This window comes from Anabrus simplex, chromosome 3, assembly GCF_040414725.1.
Source record: "Anabrus simplex isolate iqAnaSimp1 chromosome 3, ASM4041472v1, whole genome shotgun sequence".
NCBI lineage: Eukaryota > Metazoa > Arthropoda > Insecta > Orthoptera > Tettigoniidae > Anabrus > Anabrus simplex.
In genome coordinates this window covers 89,696,582-89,715,348 of record NC_090267.1, presented here as the reverse complement: position 1 = coordinate 89,715,348, position 18,767 = coordinate 89,696,582, and the positions used below count along the sequence as shown (strand labels likewise).

General features: G+C 39.5%; 1 protein-coding gene across 3 annotated transcripts in view; it reads left to right on the top strand.

Annotated features, from left to right (window-relative positions):
• Positions 1-18,767, top strand: part of LOC136867046 (globin) — a 159,534-nt gene that overhangs the window by 131,231 nt on the left and 9,536 nt on the right. For all 3 annotated transcript variants that reach the window (XM_067144151.2, XM_067144149.2, XM_067144150.2), the window contains exons 2-3: positions 7,937-8,102; positions 17,367-17,592. In XM_067144151.2, coding sequence (XP_067000252.1) covers positions 7,939-8,102; positions 17,367-17,592 — 390 coding nt within the window. In that variant the 5' untranslated portion in view covers positions 7,937-7,938. The remainder of the gene's footprint in view (positions 1-7,936; positions 8,103-17,366; positions 17,593-18,767) is intronic.

Here is an 18,767-nt window from a genome sequence, read left to right as displayed (position 1 = left end):
GGTATTTTCTGTAGGTGACTCGAAATAAACATGCATAATCTTTCCCTCAACCTCTCATATCGCACGCCGATGTCCGCCATGTTTATTCTGGATTACGGTCTGATGTAATTGTAGTTGGTCTTGATTCCGTTCACGTTACTGAATCGATACAGTGATCCGATTCACGGCTCATTGGTCACCGCTCCTACTGCATCTGTGTAGTATGTGCTGGTAAGACAGCAGCACAGCATTCAGTGCTCGCAGCTGCCATCTGGTCTTCATACTATGAACTTCTTTCTTAGAAAAAATGCTAGTTACTCTAATACATCGAAGGTTTCCGGCGACGCAGGGTGGGAAAGGTTAGGAAGGTAGCAGCCATGGCCTGAATTAAGGTACAGTCCCAGCATTTCCTGGTGTGAAAATGGGGAAACTACGGAAAAACCATCTTAACGGCTGCCGACGGTGGGATTCAAACCCACCATCCCCCGAATGCAAGCGCATAGCCACGCGATATTAACCGCACGACAACTCGCTCAGTCTTTTTTTAAAAGTATTTTTCTATCAGCTGAGGATTTTTTTAAATCGTCATATTTTGTATAGGCTACCCGAGATGTACAGTAGCCCGCTGGTTTTCTGATTCAACATACTGTTATTGCGTCTGTCCACATATGATTGAAGTCTTGTGCAACGATGTGACATATGAACTGAGAGAATACTGAGCCATTCTTCCCAATATAAAACAGGTACTTTTGAGTGGCCATGACTCATGAGCATGACTCATAGTCATAGGGCAGGCTAGAGTGGAGTTTAACTGTCAAATGTCAACTAAGTTATAATACTAAGATTCATTAAACTAATAAATAGTATAACCTAATATCCTACCTACTTACTAACTACTTCAGAATTATGTTGTGACTACCTTTTTAACACTGCAAATAAATCCATCTATTATTTAAACCTCCCTGTAAGAAGAGGACAGTGAATGCAAATGGGTATTATTTTCAAATGAGCTGAGCTCGAGAGTCCATTATAGCATACGATTCTTTCAGTCTAGCATGGCTCACTGTAGCGGAAGCTCGGTTCTCCGCGTGTCCAGTGAGCCGATAAGGAGCCGTGTGTATCATGTGTCTCACTGAGCCGCGCTCGTTCACGATTCTTTCGATGTGCCATGATTCACTGTATGCCTCGCTGCAGCGGAAGCTCGGCTCTCCGCGTGTCTAGTGAGCCGATAAGGAGCCGTGTGTATCATGTGTCTCACTGAGCCGCGCTCGTTCACGATTCTTTCGATGTGCCATGATTCACTGTATGCCTCGCTGCAGCGGAAGCTCGGCTCTCCGCGTGTCCAGTGAGCCGATAAGGAGCCGTGTGTATCATGTGTCTCACTGAGCCGCGCTCGTTCACGATTCTTTCGATGTGCCATGATACACTGTCTCGCAGCAGCGGAAGCTCGGCTCCCCGTCAACGTCCAGTGAGTGCGCCACTCAGCACTGTCCGCTGGGAGTAAGCTGAATCGTGTGCCATGAGCTCGCCTTTCCTGTGAATCGATTCACTCGGACACTTGAATGAATCGATACACTGCTTCGAATCATGCATTCAGTAGCCAACACTACATCTCTGAAGAGGCGTACTAGGGAAATGAGGAGTGAGGTAGTTTCCCGTTGCTTTCCTCACCGAGCCAGAGTTGCTATTACATATCAGTCTGCCAAGCCCACTGAACTGGATACACCAACCGACCCTATGAGCAACATTTTCACACCATTCATTGCAGGGACTGGCTGCAAATAAAATCACTATTCTTCAGAAATGTCTAAAATTAGTACTTGTCACCAACCAGGTTGTAGAACTACCAGACCTGGTGAAGAAATTACTAAATTAGCTACGGGCCGAATTCATAGACAGCACTTATACATAAGTGCCCCTCATAAGCCAGGTTTTATTTCATGTTACCTACTTAAGTGTCTCACTTATGTTGCAGCAAGATGGAGGATGATTTTGCTGAATATGTTGCATTTCATTCACAGAATACTTTCCGTGCACACAGCAGAGATGGAAAATTCTGTCGAAATGTAATGTGACCAACAATTTAAAGAAGATTTCGTTTTAGTAAAGTGAGAGTTATGAATATTCTTGTTCCTTTCATTGAGAGAGTGAACATAACCTCTAGAGGACTCACTATCTCACCATTAATGAAGATATTGTTTTGAGATTTTATGGCACCTCTTACTTTCAGGGCATTATTATTATTATTATTATTATTATTATTATTATTATTATTATTATTATTATTATTATTATTATTATTATTATCATAACCAGTATTTCGCTTAATTGGAAACGTGTTACAAGTTTGTAAGTTCTCAAGACTGTAAGCCTATGGAATAGTAAAGAATTATACTGAGTTATAAGAAAAATGAAGGTGTTGCACTACTACCATTTATTTTAAGGTTGATTTGTGCTCATTATATCAGGTTAGTCAACCAATCGTTTGCCGGATTATATCAGAAGTTTCTGAAATTATGGCATCGCACATCAAAACATAACTATTTACAATTTATTGGGGAAGTAATTAGGCCTATTACAACGTAACGGCTACGGATATATTTGTTAAATCATTAAAAGCGTTGTAAGGCTAGATATTCAACAGTTGGATGAATAGTTGTATAGGTTCGAGTACCTGGATAACTATAAACATATATTAAGAAGGAAATTAGACTGGGCATTTTCGTAGTTTGCATTATCCACAACAAGTTTTCTCCACGTCATTCATATTCTGATGAGAAACTGCGTCGGTCTACTTGTTCTATATTATGTGCATGTACTTCGACACAAGTTCTTGCAGGTGCCGTTTCAGCTCGCTGTTTTCTTATCAATTCTGATTACCAAATACAATATAGACGATATTTTAACCTCAAAAATTTCGCGCGATTGGCATAATATACAGCATTGCCACATCTCCAGTGATACTGTATCAGTGAGTGTGCTCTTTAAGTGCTGTCTATGAAATGTAAACTCATATAAGTGAATAATTATAAGTGATCCCTTATTACTTAAGGCTTCCACTTATGTATAAGTGCTGACTATGAATTCGGCCCGCATTTCGTACTAACAACAACAGCAATAACAACAACAAGAACACGCGAGCGGTCTGATTAGGTCTATTTTTTATAGCTGGGCTGCGCGGTCTGTTTAGTAGGAATTTTCTCAGTACATCGCTGCTTGCGGAATTCATTGACAATTGAGAAGGAAGGTAAGACAATAGTTTTTCAGCTAATTTTTATTCAGTGTTGATGTCGTCTGTATAAATAAAGGTGGGAAGCTAGGTTTTAACATTCCTACATAATGGTGAGAGAACATACAGTAGAAGGATTCATTGTGTAATACCAGTTAGATCTGACTCTGCTTGATGAATACCTGGAGGCGGTGTCAGAACTGGTAGGCCAGTGAAGGTGAGATGGGAATCTTCAGAACATCTTTAAGTCCATCGTCCGCGAAAGATCCCATTCAGGTCATTAAGCGTGGGCAACGCAAAGTGCGACGGTGTTCCGTCCTGCCGTAAGTCAACAGTTTCTTTGATAGGTACACTGTACCGTTAGCGTAGCCAGGATCGACCGATAGGGGATGATAGAACATCATGAAGGTGCTTATGAGTGCGTGGTGCGCTCATGCATGGGTGTCTTTATAAGAACACTGATACAAGCGAATTAAGGTGGTAGCAGTGTTCAGATTGCAGTCCCTGTCAGATTGCAGTACAGGACAAAATCATACATTAAAATACAGAACAAGAACAATATAGTCAAGGTCAACAGTTTTACAGCGAATGGTATGTTCAGACTACAATCTAAAATCAAACTTTCGAGGCTTCATAGAACATACATTCAAGATATATGTTGGTTTTGCAATTATATATCTGTGGATGTTCGAAAAATCCAACACACTGAGTCGACTTTCACTTGTTTATTGCCAGTTTCTGTTTATTTTCTTTTGGAAAAACCAATGGGGATCTAAACCCCAGTAACCCCCCCCCCCTCCCTTGGCTAAGCCACTGTATTGTACCAGCCATTTACTAGACGTCTCCATGGTAAGCCTGTCCAGTGATATAATCAAATACAGTAGAGACAATACGCGACACTTACGGATTTAGCCTTGCTAAAATGGGAGACAATTCGACGGTGGCGCTCCTAGTGACTTGACCTGAAAAAATCGCGCTAAATTCAAATATCAATGGAAATGTATATACGGAAATGGATAAATAAATTAAGTCTCGAAAGAAAGTGTTATTGAGATATTAACTTCGAAGTTGCTAAAGCAATTCTGGATAAATGAATGAAGAATTATTTAAAAGGTTATTATTCAAAGACTGAAATTAGTCATATAAACAAGATGTGAAATGGACTGCTGTGAAATGGCTTGATCTTTCATTTATGCATTACTTTTTTAGCTTTAGCATTCCTGCCTGAACTCTTACGGTTGGATTTGTCTTTTTTCTCATTTAAAAACATTGTATCATCACATTAAGACACTTGTTAATAAAAATATCGGCACATTCCTTACACATATAATGCAATGAATTAACATGTAATAGCTGGACAATTTTCCTCTTAACACGAAGCCTACTAACAGAAAGAAAATCTATAAAATCCCGGCTTTAATCTGATAAGAGGGATAAAAGAAAGAAAAGTATGAAAATGTTGTCGATATTGTTGCTTTGAGGAATATTTACGTACAATTAGAGTAAAAATGTAACATACCCTTGGCTGTATAGTCGAGGATTTTTAAAGTCGCTGGTTTGGAAATGATCTGAACAGACCTTATAATTCTTATATAAGCGTAACGTCCCTTCTTTCTTGTACACCTTATCCAAATCACTTCTGTGAGATTTCAAAACCACAGATCACACCTACAACAACACATCGGTATTGAAGGTTAACTGCTGCACTATACAATAAAATATGCGTATTACATTTTAAGCCAGTTAAAACATGGATCGAGCAGGTCAGAAGATTATGAAGTACTATAAAAATCTCTGTCACTGGAAGAATATATATGCAAACACAATATTACGTACATTTTCTTGTCACGAGGGAGCCTGAAGAACGACCGCGCATTCTTCTCTACTTCATAGTTACTGCAGCCAAACGCGGCACATATCTTTCCCCTCATGTTGAGAGGAGATATCAAGGAATGACACACGCTACTATTTAATTATGTCAACTCACTGAAAACGCATAAATAACACCAAAAACTTCACACAAAAATACACGTGCTCTTATGACAGAATCAGTAGTTTTCAGGTCTACTCGCTAGAGAGAGCTCCAATAGCTGTCCCTCGATATCTCGCTCAGTGTCGCGTATTGTCTCTACTGTATTTGGTATAGTCCTGGAAAAAGGGAGCAAAATTGTGTGTTCCACCTTCACGTGCGGTGGATATCTCACCAGCCAGCTCTTCATAAACATAGGGGCGTCACTGACGCCTGTCCAACGGGCCATGATGATCATAATGAAATACAAGTAAAATACAAATGGAAGAATATTACCCAAAGCATAAATAGAACACAATACATAATAGATACACAATGAAGTAACTATTGTTAATATAACATTATTTGTTTGTGTTTTAATGGTGATGAACCAATCTCTTTACAATTCATTCTTATCAACGTCAAGAGCTTCCGTGACTCAGGCGGCAACGCACCGGCATCTCAGCTCTGGGTTCCGTGGTTCAATCAATCAATCAATCAATCAATCAATCAATCAATCAATCAATCAATCAATCAATCAATCAATCAATCAATCAATACTTATCTGCATTTAGGACAGTCGCCCAGGTGGCAGATTCTCTATCTGTTGTTTTCCTAGCCTTTTCTTAAATGATTTCAAAGAAATTGGAAATTTATTGAACATCTCCATTGGTAAGTTATTCCCGTCCCTAACTCCCCTTCCTATAAATGAATATTAGCCTCAATTTGTCCTCTTGAATTCCATTTTTATCTTCATACTGTGATCTTTCCTACTTTTAAAGACGCCACTCAAACTTATTCGTCTACTAATGTCATACCACGCCGTCTCCCCGCAGACAGCTCGGAACATACCACTTAGTCGAGCAGCTCGTCTCTTTTCTCCCAAGTCTTCCCAGACCAAACTTGCAACATTTTTGTAACGCTACTCTTTTGTCGGAAATCATTCAGAACAAATCGACTTGCTTTTCTTTGGATTTTTTCCAGTTCTTGAATCAAGTAATCCTGGTAAGGGTCCCATACACTGGAACTTATCTTACCAGAGACTTATATGCCATCTCCTTTACATCCTTACTACAAACCCTAAACAGCTTCATAACCATGTGCAGAGTTCTGTACCCTTTATTTACAGTCCCATTTATGTGATTATCCCAATGAAGATCTTTCCTCATATTAACACCTAGGGGCAAAAGATGCACATGGGTCGACGCCCCAAACAAATAGTATTAAAATAAATTTTAACACCTAGATACTTACACAATGATCCCCAAAAGGAAATTTCACCCCATCAACGCAGTAATTAAAACTGAGAGGACTTTTCCTATGTGTGAAACTCACAACCTGACTTTTAACCCCGTTCAAATCCCGGCCACTCCATGTGAGGTTTGTGCTCGACAAAGCGGAGACGGGACTGGTTTTTCCCCAGGTACTCCGGTTTTCCCTCTCATCTTTCATTCCAACAACACTCACCAATGTAATTTCTTCTTTCAGTCATTAATCGATGCCTCAGAGGAGTGCGATAGACTTCGGCAGCTGACACAATTCCCATCCTCGCCGCTAGATGGGAGCTTCATTCATTCCGTTCCAGACCCAGTCGATTGACTGGAAAGAGGTTGTGGATTTTTTTTTCTTATCATAGTCGAACAACTTAACTTACAAAATGTAAGCGTTTCCTTGTTCTATCTCATATTATTGTTACGTTCGTAGAATCATAAAACAACTGAATTGGTATACAAATATTACAGTATTAGTTTTTTCCAAATATAACTTCTTTATTACTTGCAAGCACAATAGAAAATAATAATAATAATTAAATGTAAATTTTAAGTTAAACGTTTTGAACTACAACGTAGAGCGTATTGACGCGTGGTTCAAATGGGAACGGAAAATGAATCGGCACTTGAAGCTTCGTAGGTACATTCTCAAGGTACAAAACTCTTCTTCTCATCATACAATATCGTGTAAATTTCAATTGTTTGGGGTTACCAGGGTGTTCAAGTAATCATGTGATGCTTAACACGAGACTCGCCTAGTTCATTTCTTCATACAGATGGATTGATGGCTAGCACAGGGCCTGCTGACAAAGGCATCCAATGTAACATCAATTACCGAGGAGTGTGGAAGCATTCATGTTATGTCCCTAATCTTGTATGATTTAAGATGGAAAGACTTGATAATATGTTTTGCTCATAATATAATAAGATGCTTTCATTGGAAACGGTCCAGGGTTTCATTCATATGACAGGGTACTTACTGAATCTCCTGGTGATCATAACATGACTGATTTAGTAAAAATGTTAACACAAAGGAACGTGAATTTGTAATCATTGCATCAATGGACCAGCCCTCTTCCAGATGAAATTCAACTTAAGTTTTCCCCACCGTTCATGGTGTTAAAATTTTCATTGTTAGTAATGTATTTTAAGCCAATAATGGTATTGTAAAGTCTTAGGTACAAGATGCTCTGCTTACTGGCAGAATATTTATTTCCCGTTCTCCAGTTTGCTACATAGGGTTGTGATTCAAGGACCACCAAATTTATCTGTCTCTCCATCACTCCCTTCTTTTCTCCAATATTTCTTCTACTTTTATTCCTCTTCTCTATACTCTCCTTCATCATATCAATCCACCTCTTTCTAGACCTTCCCCGACTGTCTTCTTCCTATTATTTGTCTTTTGTAAATATTTCTGACAATCTATTCATAGCACTTTATTTGTTACAGTTATGGGTGTCATCCTAAGCTACTTGTGGGGAGGAGTAGACGAGGCATCACTGGATGTGCCAGACCCAGCCACTGGACTTACACCACGCCATAAACGATATATTACAGATTCCTGGGCGTTAGTGAGAAAAGACTTAAGGAATCACGGCATAGGTTTACTTCTAGCGTAAGTATTTCTTCTTCTACTACTACCCTTTATCAGGAATCTCAGTGGATCTCCATCCATATCCCACACCTGATCAATTTTGGCACTTCATATAAACTCTTATTATGGTGGGTTTGTCACATCCAAAATAAATTTTAACTTAACTGCTAAGTTTCAATGAGGCTGACCATAAACTGGAAAACAGATGCTGTCTGCTGAATTTCAGTGACATGGTTAGTGAAGATGACGAGGGCTCACCCCTAACTTATATGCAATCTGTTGATGAGGTGGAATGAATGAATGAATGAATGAATGAATCAATCAATCAATCAATCAATCAATCAATCAATCAATCAATCAATCAATCAATCAATCAATCAATCAATCAATCAATCAATCAATCAATCAATCAATCAATCAATCAATCAATCCCACTTGTCTGCATTTAGAATAGTCACCGAGGTAACAGATTCTCTGCCTGTTGTTTAAGTAGTCTTTCTGTAAATAACTGCAAAGAATTTGGACATTAATTGAACATCTTCCTTGATATCTTATTCCAATTTCTATCTACTCTTCTTATAAACGAATATTTGCTCCAATTTTGCCCCTTGAATTCCAACTTTATCTTCATATTGTGATCTTTCCTATTTTTAAAAACAACACTGAAACTTGTTTGTCTACTAATGGCATTCCTCGCCATCTCTCCACTGACAATTTGGAATATACCACTTAGTCGAGTAGCTCATCTCCTTACATCCAAGTCTTCCCAACCCAAACTTTGCAAAAATTTCGTAACACTGCTCTTCTGTCTGAAATCACGCAGAACAAATCAAGGTGCTTTTCTTTGGATTTTTGTTCCAGTTCTCGAACCAAGTAATCCTGGTGAGGGTCCCATACATTGGAACCATACTCTAGTTGAGGTCTTACCAGAGACTTATATGCCCTCTACTTTACATCGTTATACAACTTCTAAATACCCTCATAACCATGTGCAAAGATCTGTACCCCTTATTTACAATTCTATTTATGTGATTACTCCAACACCTAGGTACTTACAATGATCCCCATAAGGAACTTTCATCACATCAATGCAGTAATTAAAGCGAGAGGATTTTTCCTATTAGTGAAATTTACAACCTGACTGTTAATCCCATTTATCATCATACCATTGCCTGCTGTCCATCTCACAGTGTCAATGTCTTTTTTGCAATTGCTCACAATCTTGTAACTTAAAGAACTGTCTACAGAATAACATCATCCGCAAAAAGTTAACGTATCCACAAAGACGCACACGAGATGCTGTCAGTAGGTACAATTATTTTATTCACATGTATGTACAAAACACACACATAACCTTAATCACTGTTGTCAAAACCAAAACATTCACATCACACACCGCCATTTAAAGACAACTGCCAATTGTTGCACATCGAGATGTCAACATTGAAACACAAATAAAACAGTTGACTGCTGAAAAGAATGTCGTCCACGCGGTCACAATTATAACCATGACTCTTCAACCCATAACTTCCAAATCATAACTGAGTAGTAGTAGTAGTAGTGTTTAAGAACCTTGACTCAGCAGTAACTGACTTCACCGTCAAGATCGCCTCTTTATATAGCTGCCTGGCCAAGCTTTTAGAAAGTTACATTACAAAATATATCTTCGTGAAAATTCTAGAGTGCGTAATACACAGTTTACATTGGATGGCATCAAATACAGTAGAGACGGCATATTCTCAATCGTTCTCGTGCCTATACCATTCTGGAAGTTACAGTACAGTGTGTTTCACCAGTATACATTACAATTTATATATAGGCCTAAAGGAAAGAATACATTATAATATTATTTTACAGGTATTTACATTAACGGAACTGATTTATAAATGTCTTTGTACATGATATAACCTCACACACAATACGATCATTCAACTACGTGAATAATAATAATAATAATAATAATAATAATAATAATATCAATAATAATAATAATAATAATAATAATAATAACAATGATTGTACCGGGAGGTACACCCCAACGCCGCGCATTTAAATCTAGCGCCTGAAAGAACTCCTCTACTGGTGAAACAGTGAAATTGAAACTAGGCCAACTTATAAATTTACTCAGAAGATGTCACCACTAAAATATGATGTAATTTTGTTATTGTGAAGTTTGGTGAACTGAATGTATTTCTACTTGTTTTGTTTGCCATTCATCAAGAAGTTTGGACATTCTTCCATAGATGTCACTGCTAAAAACTATGATCATGTACCCTGGTGTGAAGTGAAAGAACTTTTGATTTAAAGAATTTTTGTATTCATAAGTTGTTTTTTTTTACTAATTGATGTTCATTTATTTTTGGGTTGGCAATATTTATCTTTTCCTTCCGCCAGTTTTGAATCCAGCCAATCCATAATTTCTGTAATTCAGTCTGCGCTGTGCTACAAACCAGTTCGGTTGTACAGTATGCAAGTTATTTACTTGGTGGTCGTGAGGAGTTCGTTCGTGCTTTGTGTATTGTGAAGTTAGCGTGTGATGGCTGCCACCAGTGATGGGAGGCCCCTTCTGGATATCTCACAGTTACCAGTTGAAAGCCCGCCTCTGTAGCGTAACGGTTAGTGTGATTAGCTGCCGTCCTCGGGGGCCCGGGTTCGATTCCCGGTACTGCCAGAAATTCAAGAATGGCAGGAGGGCTGGCATGTGGTTGAAATGGTACATGCAGCTCACCTCCAATGGGGGTGTGCCTGAAAAGTGCTGCATCACCTCGGGATGTGGACACGAGTTTAAAAGTCCGACTTGTTGGCTGAATGGTCAGCGTACTGGCCTTCGGTTCAGAGGGTCCCGGGTTCGATTCCCGGCAGGGTCGGGGATTTTAACCTTCTTTGGTTAATTCCAATGGCCCGGGGTCTGGGTGTTTGTGCTGTCCCCACCATCCCTGCAACTCACATACCACACATAACACTATCCTCCACCACAATAACACGCAGTTACCTACACACGGCAGATGCCGCCCACCCTCATCGGAGGGTCTGCCATACAAGGGCTGCACTCGGCTAGAAATAGCCACACGAAATTATTATACCAGTTGAAAAGGAGATTGAGGTGGAAATGGACGATATTTCTCTAAATAGTCACTCTAATAATCAAAGTTCTCAAGAACAAATACCTAACAAACAAACCACTCAGAATACTCAAAAGTCAACATCTCCGGTTAGTTCGGAAGAATACACTCGAGAACATTCTGGACCTTACATTGTTCTAGTAGAATCTGTGACGGACAAAAATGTTGGAGAGCTACATCCTATGACCTTAGGTCGTCTATTTTATGATCGAAATTTACCAGTAAAATCCATCATACGTAAAGGCAGAAATCGCCTCCAGGTTGAATTCGAGCATGCTGCCCAAGCAAATAAATTTTTGGGTCATCCTTTATTAGAATCTATTCGTGCCCGGGCATATATACCAAGCACAAGCACATTCCGTGTTGGTATTATAAGAGGGGTTGATAAAAATTTGACTGAGGAATCTATCCTCCAGCATTTAAAATCTGACTACATTGTTAAATCTGTCCAAAGATTAAAACGTAAAGCTGTTGTTAATGAGGCTATCGAATACCTTCCTACTGGATCAGTAAAAGTAGTTTTCCGATCCCAGCAGTTGCCACGATATGTATCTCTATACAGTGTCTTTCTATAGGTGGAACCGTTTATTTTTAATCCCATAATTTGTAAAAAAATGCCAGCGCTACGGCCATACAGTTCGACAGTGTCGTTCGCAAACGTTCCGATGAGGCAAATGCACCTTGTCGCACGCTGCGGATAAGTGTACAGAGCAATATACCAAATGTGCTCATTGTAATGGGGATCATCCCACGGGACATGATTCATGCCCTGAGCACAAACAGCAACAGCTTATTAAGAAAATAATGAGCACTGAGCATGTATCCTTTCTTGAGGCCAAGTCCAAGATTTCACTACCTAGCTACTGCCCTGCGCAACACCCACAACAATTTCCTCCCCTTGCTGTTGAACAGTCCCCTCCCCCTATTACAAATCCGAGAAAACGAAAGTTTACTCAGATTATTACTCAATCACCCAGACCGCAACCCGCTCAGGGGTATGATCGAGCTGCACACATGGCTATCATTCGGGATACCCCTAATTCACTTAATGTGCTTGTGAACATTAATGCTCCCCCCCACCCCTTTCAGAGCCGCAATTCCCGACTCCTTTAGCTAATGTCATTTCCCCCCTTCCATCTTCTGAACATCCACAACGTCCCGTTTATCTCCAAAAAGCCGACCTACAACAGGACATCCATAACATTCTTATCCTTCTACTGCAAACAGTAGGTGGTCACAATTCTATACAGCATGTTATTTACCAATTACGTGACCGACTAAGTGGTATTTTTTCTTTATATGATCAATATCGTCCAATGGAATGCTTGGAGTGTCCTTAATAAGAAGAGTGACATTCAGTTAATTATTAATGAAACTCATGCACATATTTTTGCGTTACAGGAAACATGGTTTTCCGAACAAACAAATTTTCTGATTCCAGGATACGATCTAGTACGGCATGATGACCCAGGGTATGGAGGGGCGGCCTTTCTTATTCATTCTACTATCTCATATCAGTCATTACCTATACAGTATTACATCCCACATACTTTTATTGTCGCCATTTCTTATCGGCAACTCCACCTTATTAATCCTTATTGCCCCCCTGATATTTATATTTCGGGTTCGAGTTGGTCTCGCTTTTTCCAACAATTTCATCATTTATCACATATTATCATCTTCGGGGACTTCAATCTGCACCATACAGCATGGGGTGGCACTAGTGATACCCCACGCGGCTCATTTCTCCTCTCAGCTTCACAACAGTATGACCTAACCCTTCTCAATGACGGCTCCCCCACTCGCCTCACTTTACCTGGATCCACATCTAGTGCGGTTGATTTAACATTCTGTCGTTCAATCTTGACCCCTATAATTACGTGGTCAAGACTCTCTGATACATATACCAGCGACCATTATCCTATATGGATTACGTATGGGGTTAGTAGACCCCTACAATCCCAGCCCACTTCGCTATCAGCCAGCAATGTACGCTCCATACGATCATTCGATGAACAGACATATACATCTTATCTGAAATATCGTTTACGTCATAGCTCAGAGCACACCAGCACTTAAGACTACTCCAACCAACGCATTATTAGTGGAAACGAGTAAAGTCCCACTTGTGATAAGGCGTTTACTACTCGCACAAAAATATCTGATTAAAAGGCTTGCCTTTTCATCTTCCCCTATAATTCCAAAGTTACAGTTATTACGAGGATACTATCAACAATGTCCGCCTAGATCGTGACGCGTTCCAGCTATATATACGGCATATATCATTATAAACAGATCCTGCACTTCGATTCTCAGGACTCCTTCCATGCCCATGTATTCTACTCCATTTTCAAGCTTACACTACACACCCACAATTATTTTCTCTCATAACTCTTTATTATCAGGATCGTCATCTATCGCTGATTGCTCCTTCCCCATGTCAAAAAATGCGCATATCTCCCTCTGTTATCGGTGTCGACTTTTACACAGACGGGGCAAAACACCCCCAAGGAGTCGGTGCTGCTTTTGTTATTAGAGACTCCAACACAATTGAACGTTTTCATCTTCCGACTACTTTCTCTATCTTTTCTGCAGAGCTATTTGCCATCCAACAGGCATTAATTTACATACAACATTCCTTGCCAAAAGCTACCATTTATACTGACGCTAAAAGTGTATTACAGGCATTATCATCAGTTACTCCCTCCTTAAATTTAGATATATATACACTGTCAAATCCCTACTTTATCAACTTGAACAAAATGGCATATATATTACACTTGTATGGATACCGGGACATTCCAACATTCTTGGTAATGATCTAGCTGACAGTGCTGCTAAAGAAGCTAGCCGTCTCCCAACGCCCTCTCTCACAGTAGCTGTACCACCTCTTGACTTCTATCCCAGTCTTAAGGACACTGCCTACAGATCTTGGCAAGATGACTGGAATCAATCTGCGCGTTATAAAGGCACGTATTATTATCAACTCCAACCACACATTACCACAAAACCCTGGTTTGCCAGGGGCGTATACACACGTCGACATGTCACTAACATAATTCGATTACGTTTCAATCATTCCCTTACTCCGCAATACAAGTTTCGTTTAATCAGCCTAACTGTGTATGTGGCACCGCCGTCTCGATCCTCCTATAAGAGGATCGAGACGGCGGTGGTATGTGGTGAATTAGAAGGGGATAGTAACCATCTATTTTTTCAATGTCCTGTCTATTCTGCACCCAGGCGTAAGCTACTCACTAGCCTGACACGAATGAAAACTCCCTTTTCTACAAGTCTTACTTGTTTATTAATTGATCTCTCACCTGACATCATTGCAGTTCTTAATCAATTTATTGACGATGCTTAATTGATCCTATAATCATTCCACGCTCATGGTCATTTACTTACGTATTTCACTGGTATATACATTTATTCACTCCTTTTCATTTGATCTTAGTTTTCTTTTGGCTCCCGTTATACTTCACTTTAGTTGCTACTGTTTTTCTCGCTACTATCCACAGCTACAGTATTTTGTTACTCCCGTTCCTCGTGCTTCAAACATTATCATACGTAATTCCGGTACATTCGTCTTTCGCCAACTAAATCAGAACTTCGCGCATTACTGTTTTTAGGTTAGTACTCTCATCTCTGCACTAAATTCTCTGGTATATACCTCAACTCCTCCATATTCCTTCAATTAATACTCCTATAACTTTTTCCTTCCTCCCTACTACACTTTTCCTAAGTGTTTGTTTATCCCAATTGTAGGCCCGGTGTTGTTTTGAGTCGTAGACAAGTCGCCAAGACGGACCACTTCGGCGTGAAGTTTAGTACCTTTGTGTCCCTGTGCTTTTTTCTGTGTCACACTCCCTTATTTCCCCCCTCCTCACCTGCTTCAAATTATTACGTTCCATACGAGAATTTACATGACATTTCCGCAGCTCGATCATATTTACTGGTGCTCAATATATTTTGTTCTCTCCACAAGTTTATACCTATCATTAGACGTTCTGTTCTGGCTTCCATCTTTGAATCCAGTGCAAGTTTTGGTTGTATGTGAACAGTGAACCCTTCGACTGCTTTCAAAGACATTAGTTTTCCAACCCTCTATAATATGTGCAAAATGCACTTATCCTATGATTTTTAGACTCTATCTGGCGTGTGATTTCCTTTTTTATACGCACAGTGGCTGGACGACAGTAAAAAAGTCCATAAGTATCAAGAAGAAGAAGAATTTCTGTAATTAATTTTCTACCAATCACAGTCTTCTTCTTCTTCTTCTTCTTCTTCTTCTTCTTCTTCTTCTTCGATTTTGAGTGTAACTTTTAAGTTAACCAATAAAATTATGAGGATGTGGCTAGTTTTATCTGGAATGGTCTCGAACTTTCCCCGAGGGTTTATAAACTGCGGATTTTCACGTTTCTTGGCCAATTGATCGTCAGCTTACTAAGTGTGTGTGTCAAAGCAGGAGGCGGGAGGCCTCTTTCATCAGGCAGCAGTACATCGACAAGGTAATGGCCATATAACATCTTTATTTCTTGCTAGCTCCACAGTTTAACCTGAGGGAAAGGTCCGAATCATTAACTATGTAGCCTAGTTTTCCTAAAAAATGTAACTTTCAGCCGGCTAATGTAAAAACTTCATAAAACTTTAACTGTAAGTCGGGGATAGAGAGTGATGTACCCTTTTGAGCTCCCCTTCATCTTAGTTTGAGGTGCCACGTTTTGTAACCTTTTGTTTCTGCAATGTACTCAAGTTATTTCCATTCGTGCTACCTCAGTAGGTTGGGAACAGCCCCTGTTTCGTCGGCCAAGCGCCCTATAGGTTTTTATATTTTTTTGGGGGGGAGTCCAGTCTTCAACTCCATTCAAATTGTACTTGGGCCGTTTATTTAACCTGTTCTTTTTCACTAAGGCCCTGTAGGTTGGGTACTAGCTACCTCTATGTAATGTGATTTCTATTTGTAAAGAGTGCCTTGTAAGGCCAGAAATTTTTATATTTTCATGCAATGTTGCCTTGAGTAGGCTTGGAAAACTGAGAGCCTGTTAGGTCTTTTTTCAATTTTGTGATTGTAATGAGTGCCTCTGGAAGGCTAGATATTGTATTATGGGAGCAAGTGCTCCATGAATTAGTGGGATTTCTGCCCTTGAGTAAGATTGTGATTTTTGTAAACTTGAGCATGTAACTCAGGAAATGGAAAGCTAGGGGCTTGAAGCCCAAGGTGTTCAGATTCTGAATCTTGAATTTTTTACCAATCTTATTTAATGTTTGCTACTTGCTAGGTAAACTATCCTCTTCCATTCGCCTCACATGACCCCACCACCGAAGCTGGATTATGCGTACAGCTTCATCCATTGAGTTCATTTAAAAAAATATACATATAAGAAAACATCAAAGTCCAATGATACTGCCTTACGGATTCCCCTCTTAATGATTACAGGATCAGATAATGTTTCACCTACTCTAATTCTCTGAGTTCTATTTTTTTAGAACTGTAGCCTCCCATTCAGTCACTCTCACAATCTTGTATCTTATTTATAGCTCTATAAATTGTGGCCGAGTATACTTGGAGAAGCAGTTCAAAAGCCACAATGAGTGATCTGTGCACCCTGGACCCTACTTCGACCAATCTCCTTGCATTATAGGGGATTGTGCAGTGGCTCCCTTAGATACTTACGTAGTCCATATCATGTCACGTCACTGTCATCATCAGGGCAAAAGGGGGTGCTACACACTACTAACCAGGTGTATCTAATTCAATTGCTTCTCAGTGTTCATCGAGTCCTTCCAGGGCACTACAAAGGCCCATTTCCACATTGTCAAAGTTTGCATTCTGGGAGGCCAGTATACTTATGTAGTTTCATCTGTTATATGATTGACAGTACAGTTTCCCCTCACTAAACTATTATGGGTTGGGCCCAGTAAAAGAGCTCACTGGAATATTTTATATTCTGTTACCAACTTTCAAAGATTTAATTTTCAAGTGTTTGTCTTCAACGTGACTGTTGTCTTTTATTTCTGTCTCAACTGTAACTGTGCTGCATTATTTACTACTATAGTCATGCTCCAGTGTTATTCTCATTTATTATTTGGAAAATTTATGAGAAAAATTCTGCCATTTGTTTGTATTAATAAGTAATGAAGAAATGTTTTGTTGTTCCAGATTTTTTACGGCCAACCCAAATTACATTAAAAACTTCAAAGCATTCCAGGATGCACAGCCGAGTGAACTGCCAGGAAACAAGAAGTTCCATGCACATGCCAATGCAGTTATATATGCTTTGACAAGTGTTGTAGACAACTTGGATGAAACAGAGGTCTTGGTGGAGATGTTGCACAAACTTGGACAGAATCATGGCCGGAGAAATATCACACAAGTTGAATTCAATGTGAGTAATAAACACACCAAATGACTATAGAATTTATTGAAAGTGGTGGTGGTGGTGAGGTGGGTGCTATAATATTTGGACGGTTAGAAAGCACTGTTTTTATTTTTTAAAATTTTCTTTATGTTGCACCGACACAGATAGGTCTTATGGTGATGATAGGATAGGAAAAGGCTAGGAGTGGGTGGGAAGTGAATGTGGCTTTAATTGAGGTACAGTGCTTAGTGTGAAAATGGGGAAACAATGGAAAACCACTTTCAGGTCTACCAACACCAGGGTTCACACCTACTATCTCCTGAATGAAAGCTCATAGCTGTGCAACCCTAACCGCACAGTCAACTGTTTCAACGTAACATTTTAATTAGATTAAATTTTAATATTTTGCTGTTAAAAGGGACTTGGTCTTTAAATACTAAAGTGAATACTTTGGAATGTGGATTGGAATTTTCTCTGCCCTTCAAAACTCCAACTACTTATACTGGCTTTGAACCCGCTATCATGTGATACAGAGGCCGACACTATTTGACTGATCCACAGGGTGAACTAACAACAACAAACAGTACAACATTCCATCAGAAAACTTTCTTTATTAAATACTAGCTGTACCAACCATCGTTGATGGGACATTAGCACGTGCACAGTTTCACTTTTGTCCAACCTCAAATTGCTCCTGAGATTCTGAGACAGGTAGGTGGACATGTGGCTGTCCATGACCTGTCGTGACATAAGCCACTCACTTTCTGGCTCTCTGTGGCCCATTGCAGTTTCATCCTTATCCTAAAATTAAGTACCAAGTTTCATGAACATCCACCAATTCAATCTCTGTTTACAAAAGATGAAAATTAGAAAAGTAGGTGGAATTAATAAGATCTTTGGGGATATATATACAAAAGGCAGTGATTTGGGATATGATGAAGTATTTATTTGATTACTGTTCGCATGAAGGATCTATACTAAGTGAATGCAGTGTTGCTATAGTAGCCTTGTGTATAATGGCAAGGGTGGTAAACATATAGCCGATAATTATAGACTAGTCAGTTTGGCATGTGTTGCATGCAAACTTTGGGAAAGCATTCTTTCTGATTATATTAGACATGGTGGCAAAATTAGTAACTGGTTTGATAGAAGGCATTTTGGGTTTAGGAAAGGTTATTCCATTGAAGCTCAACTTTTAGAAT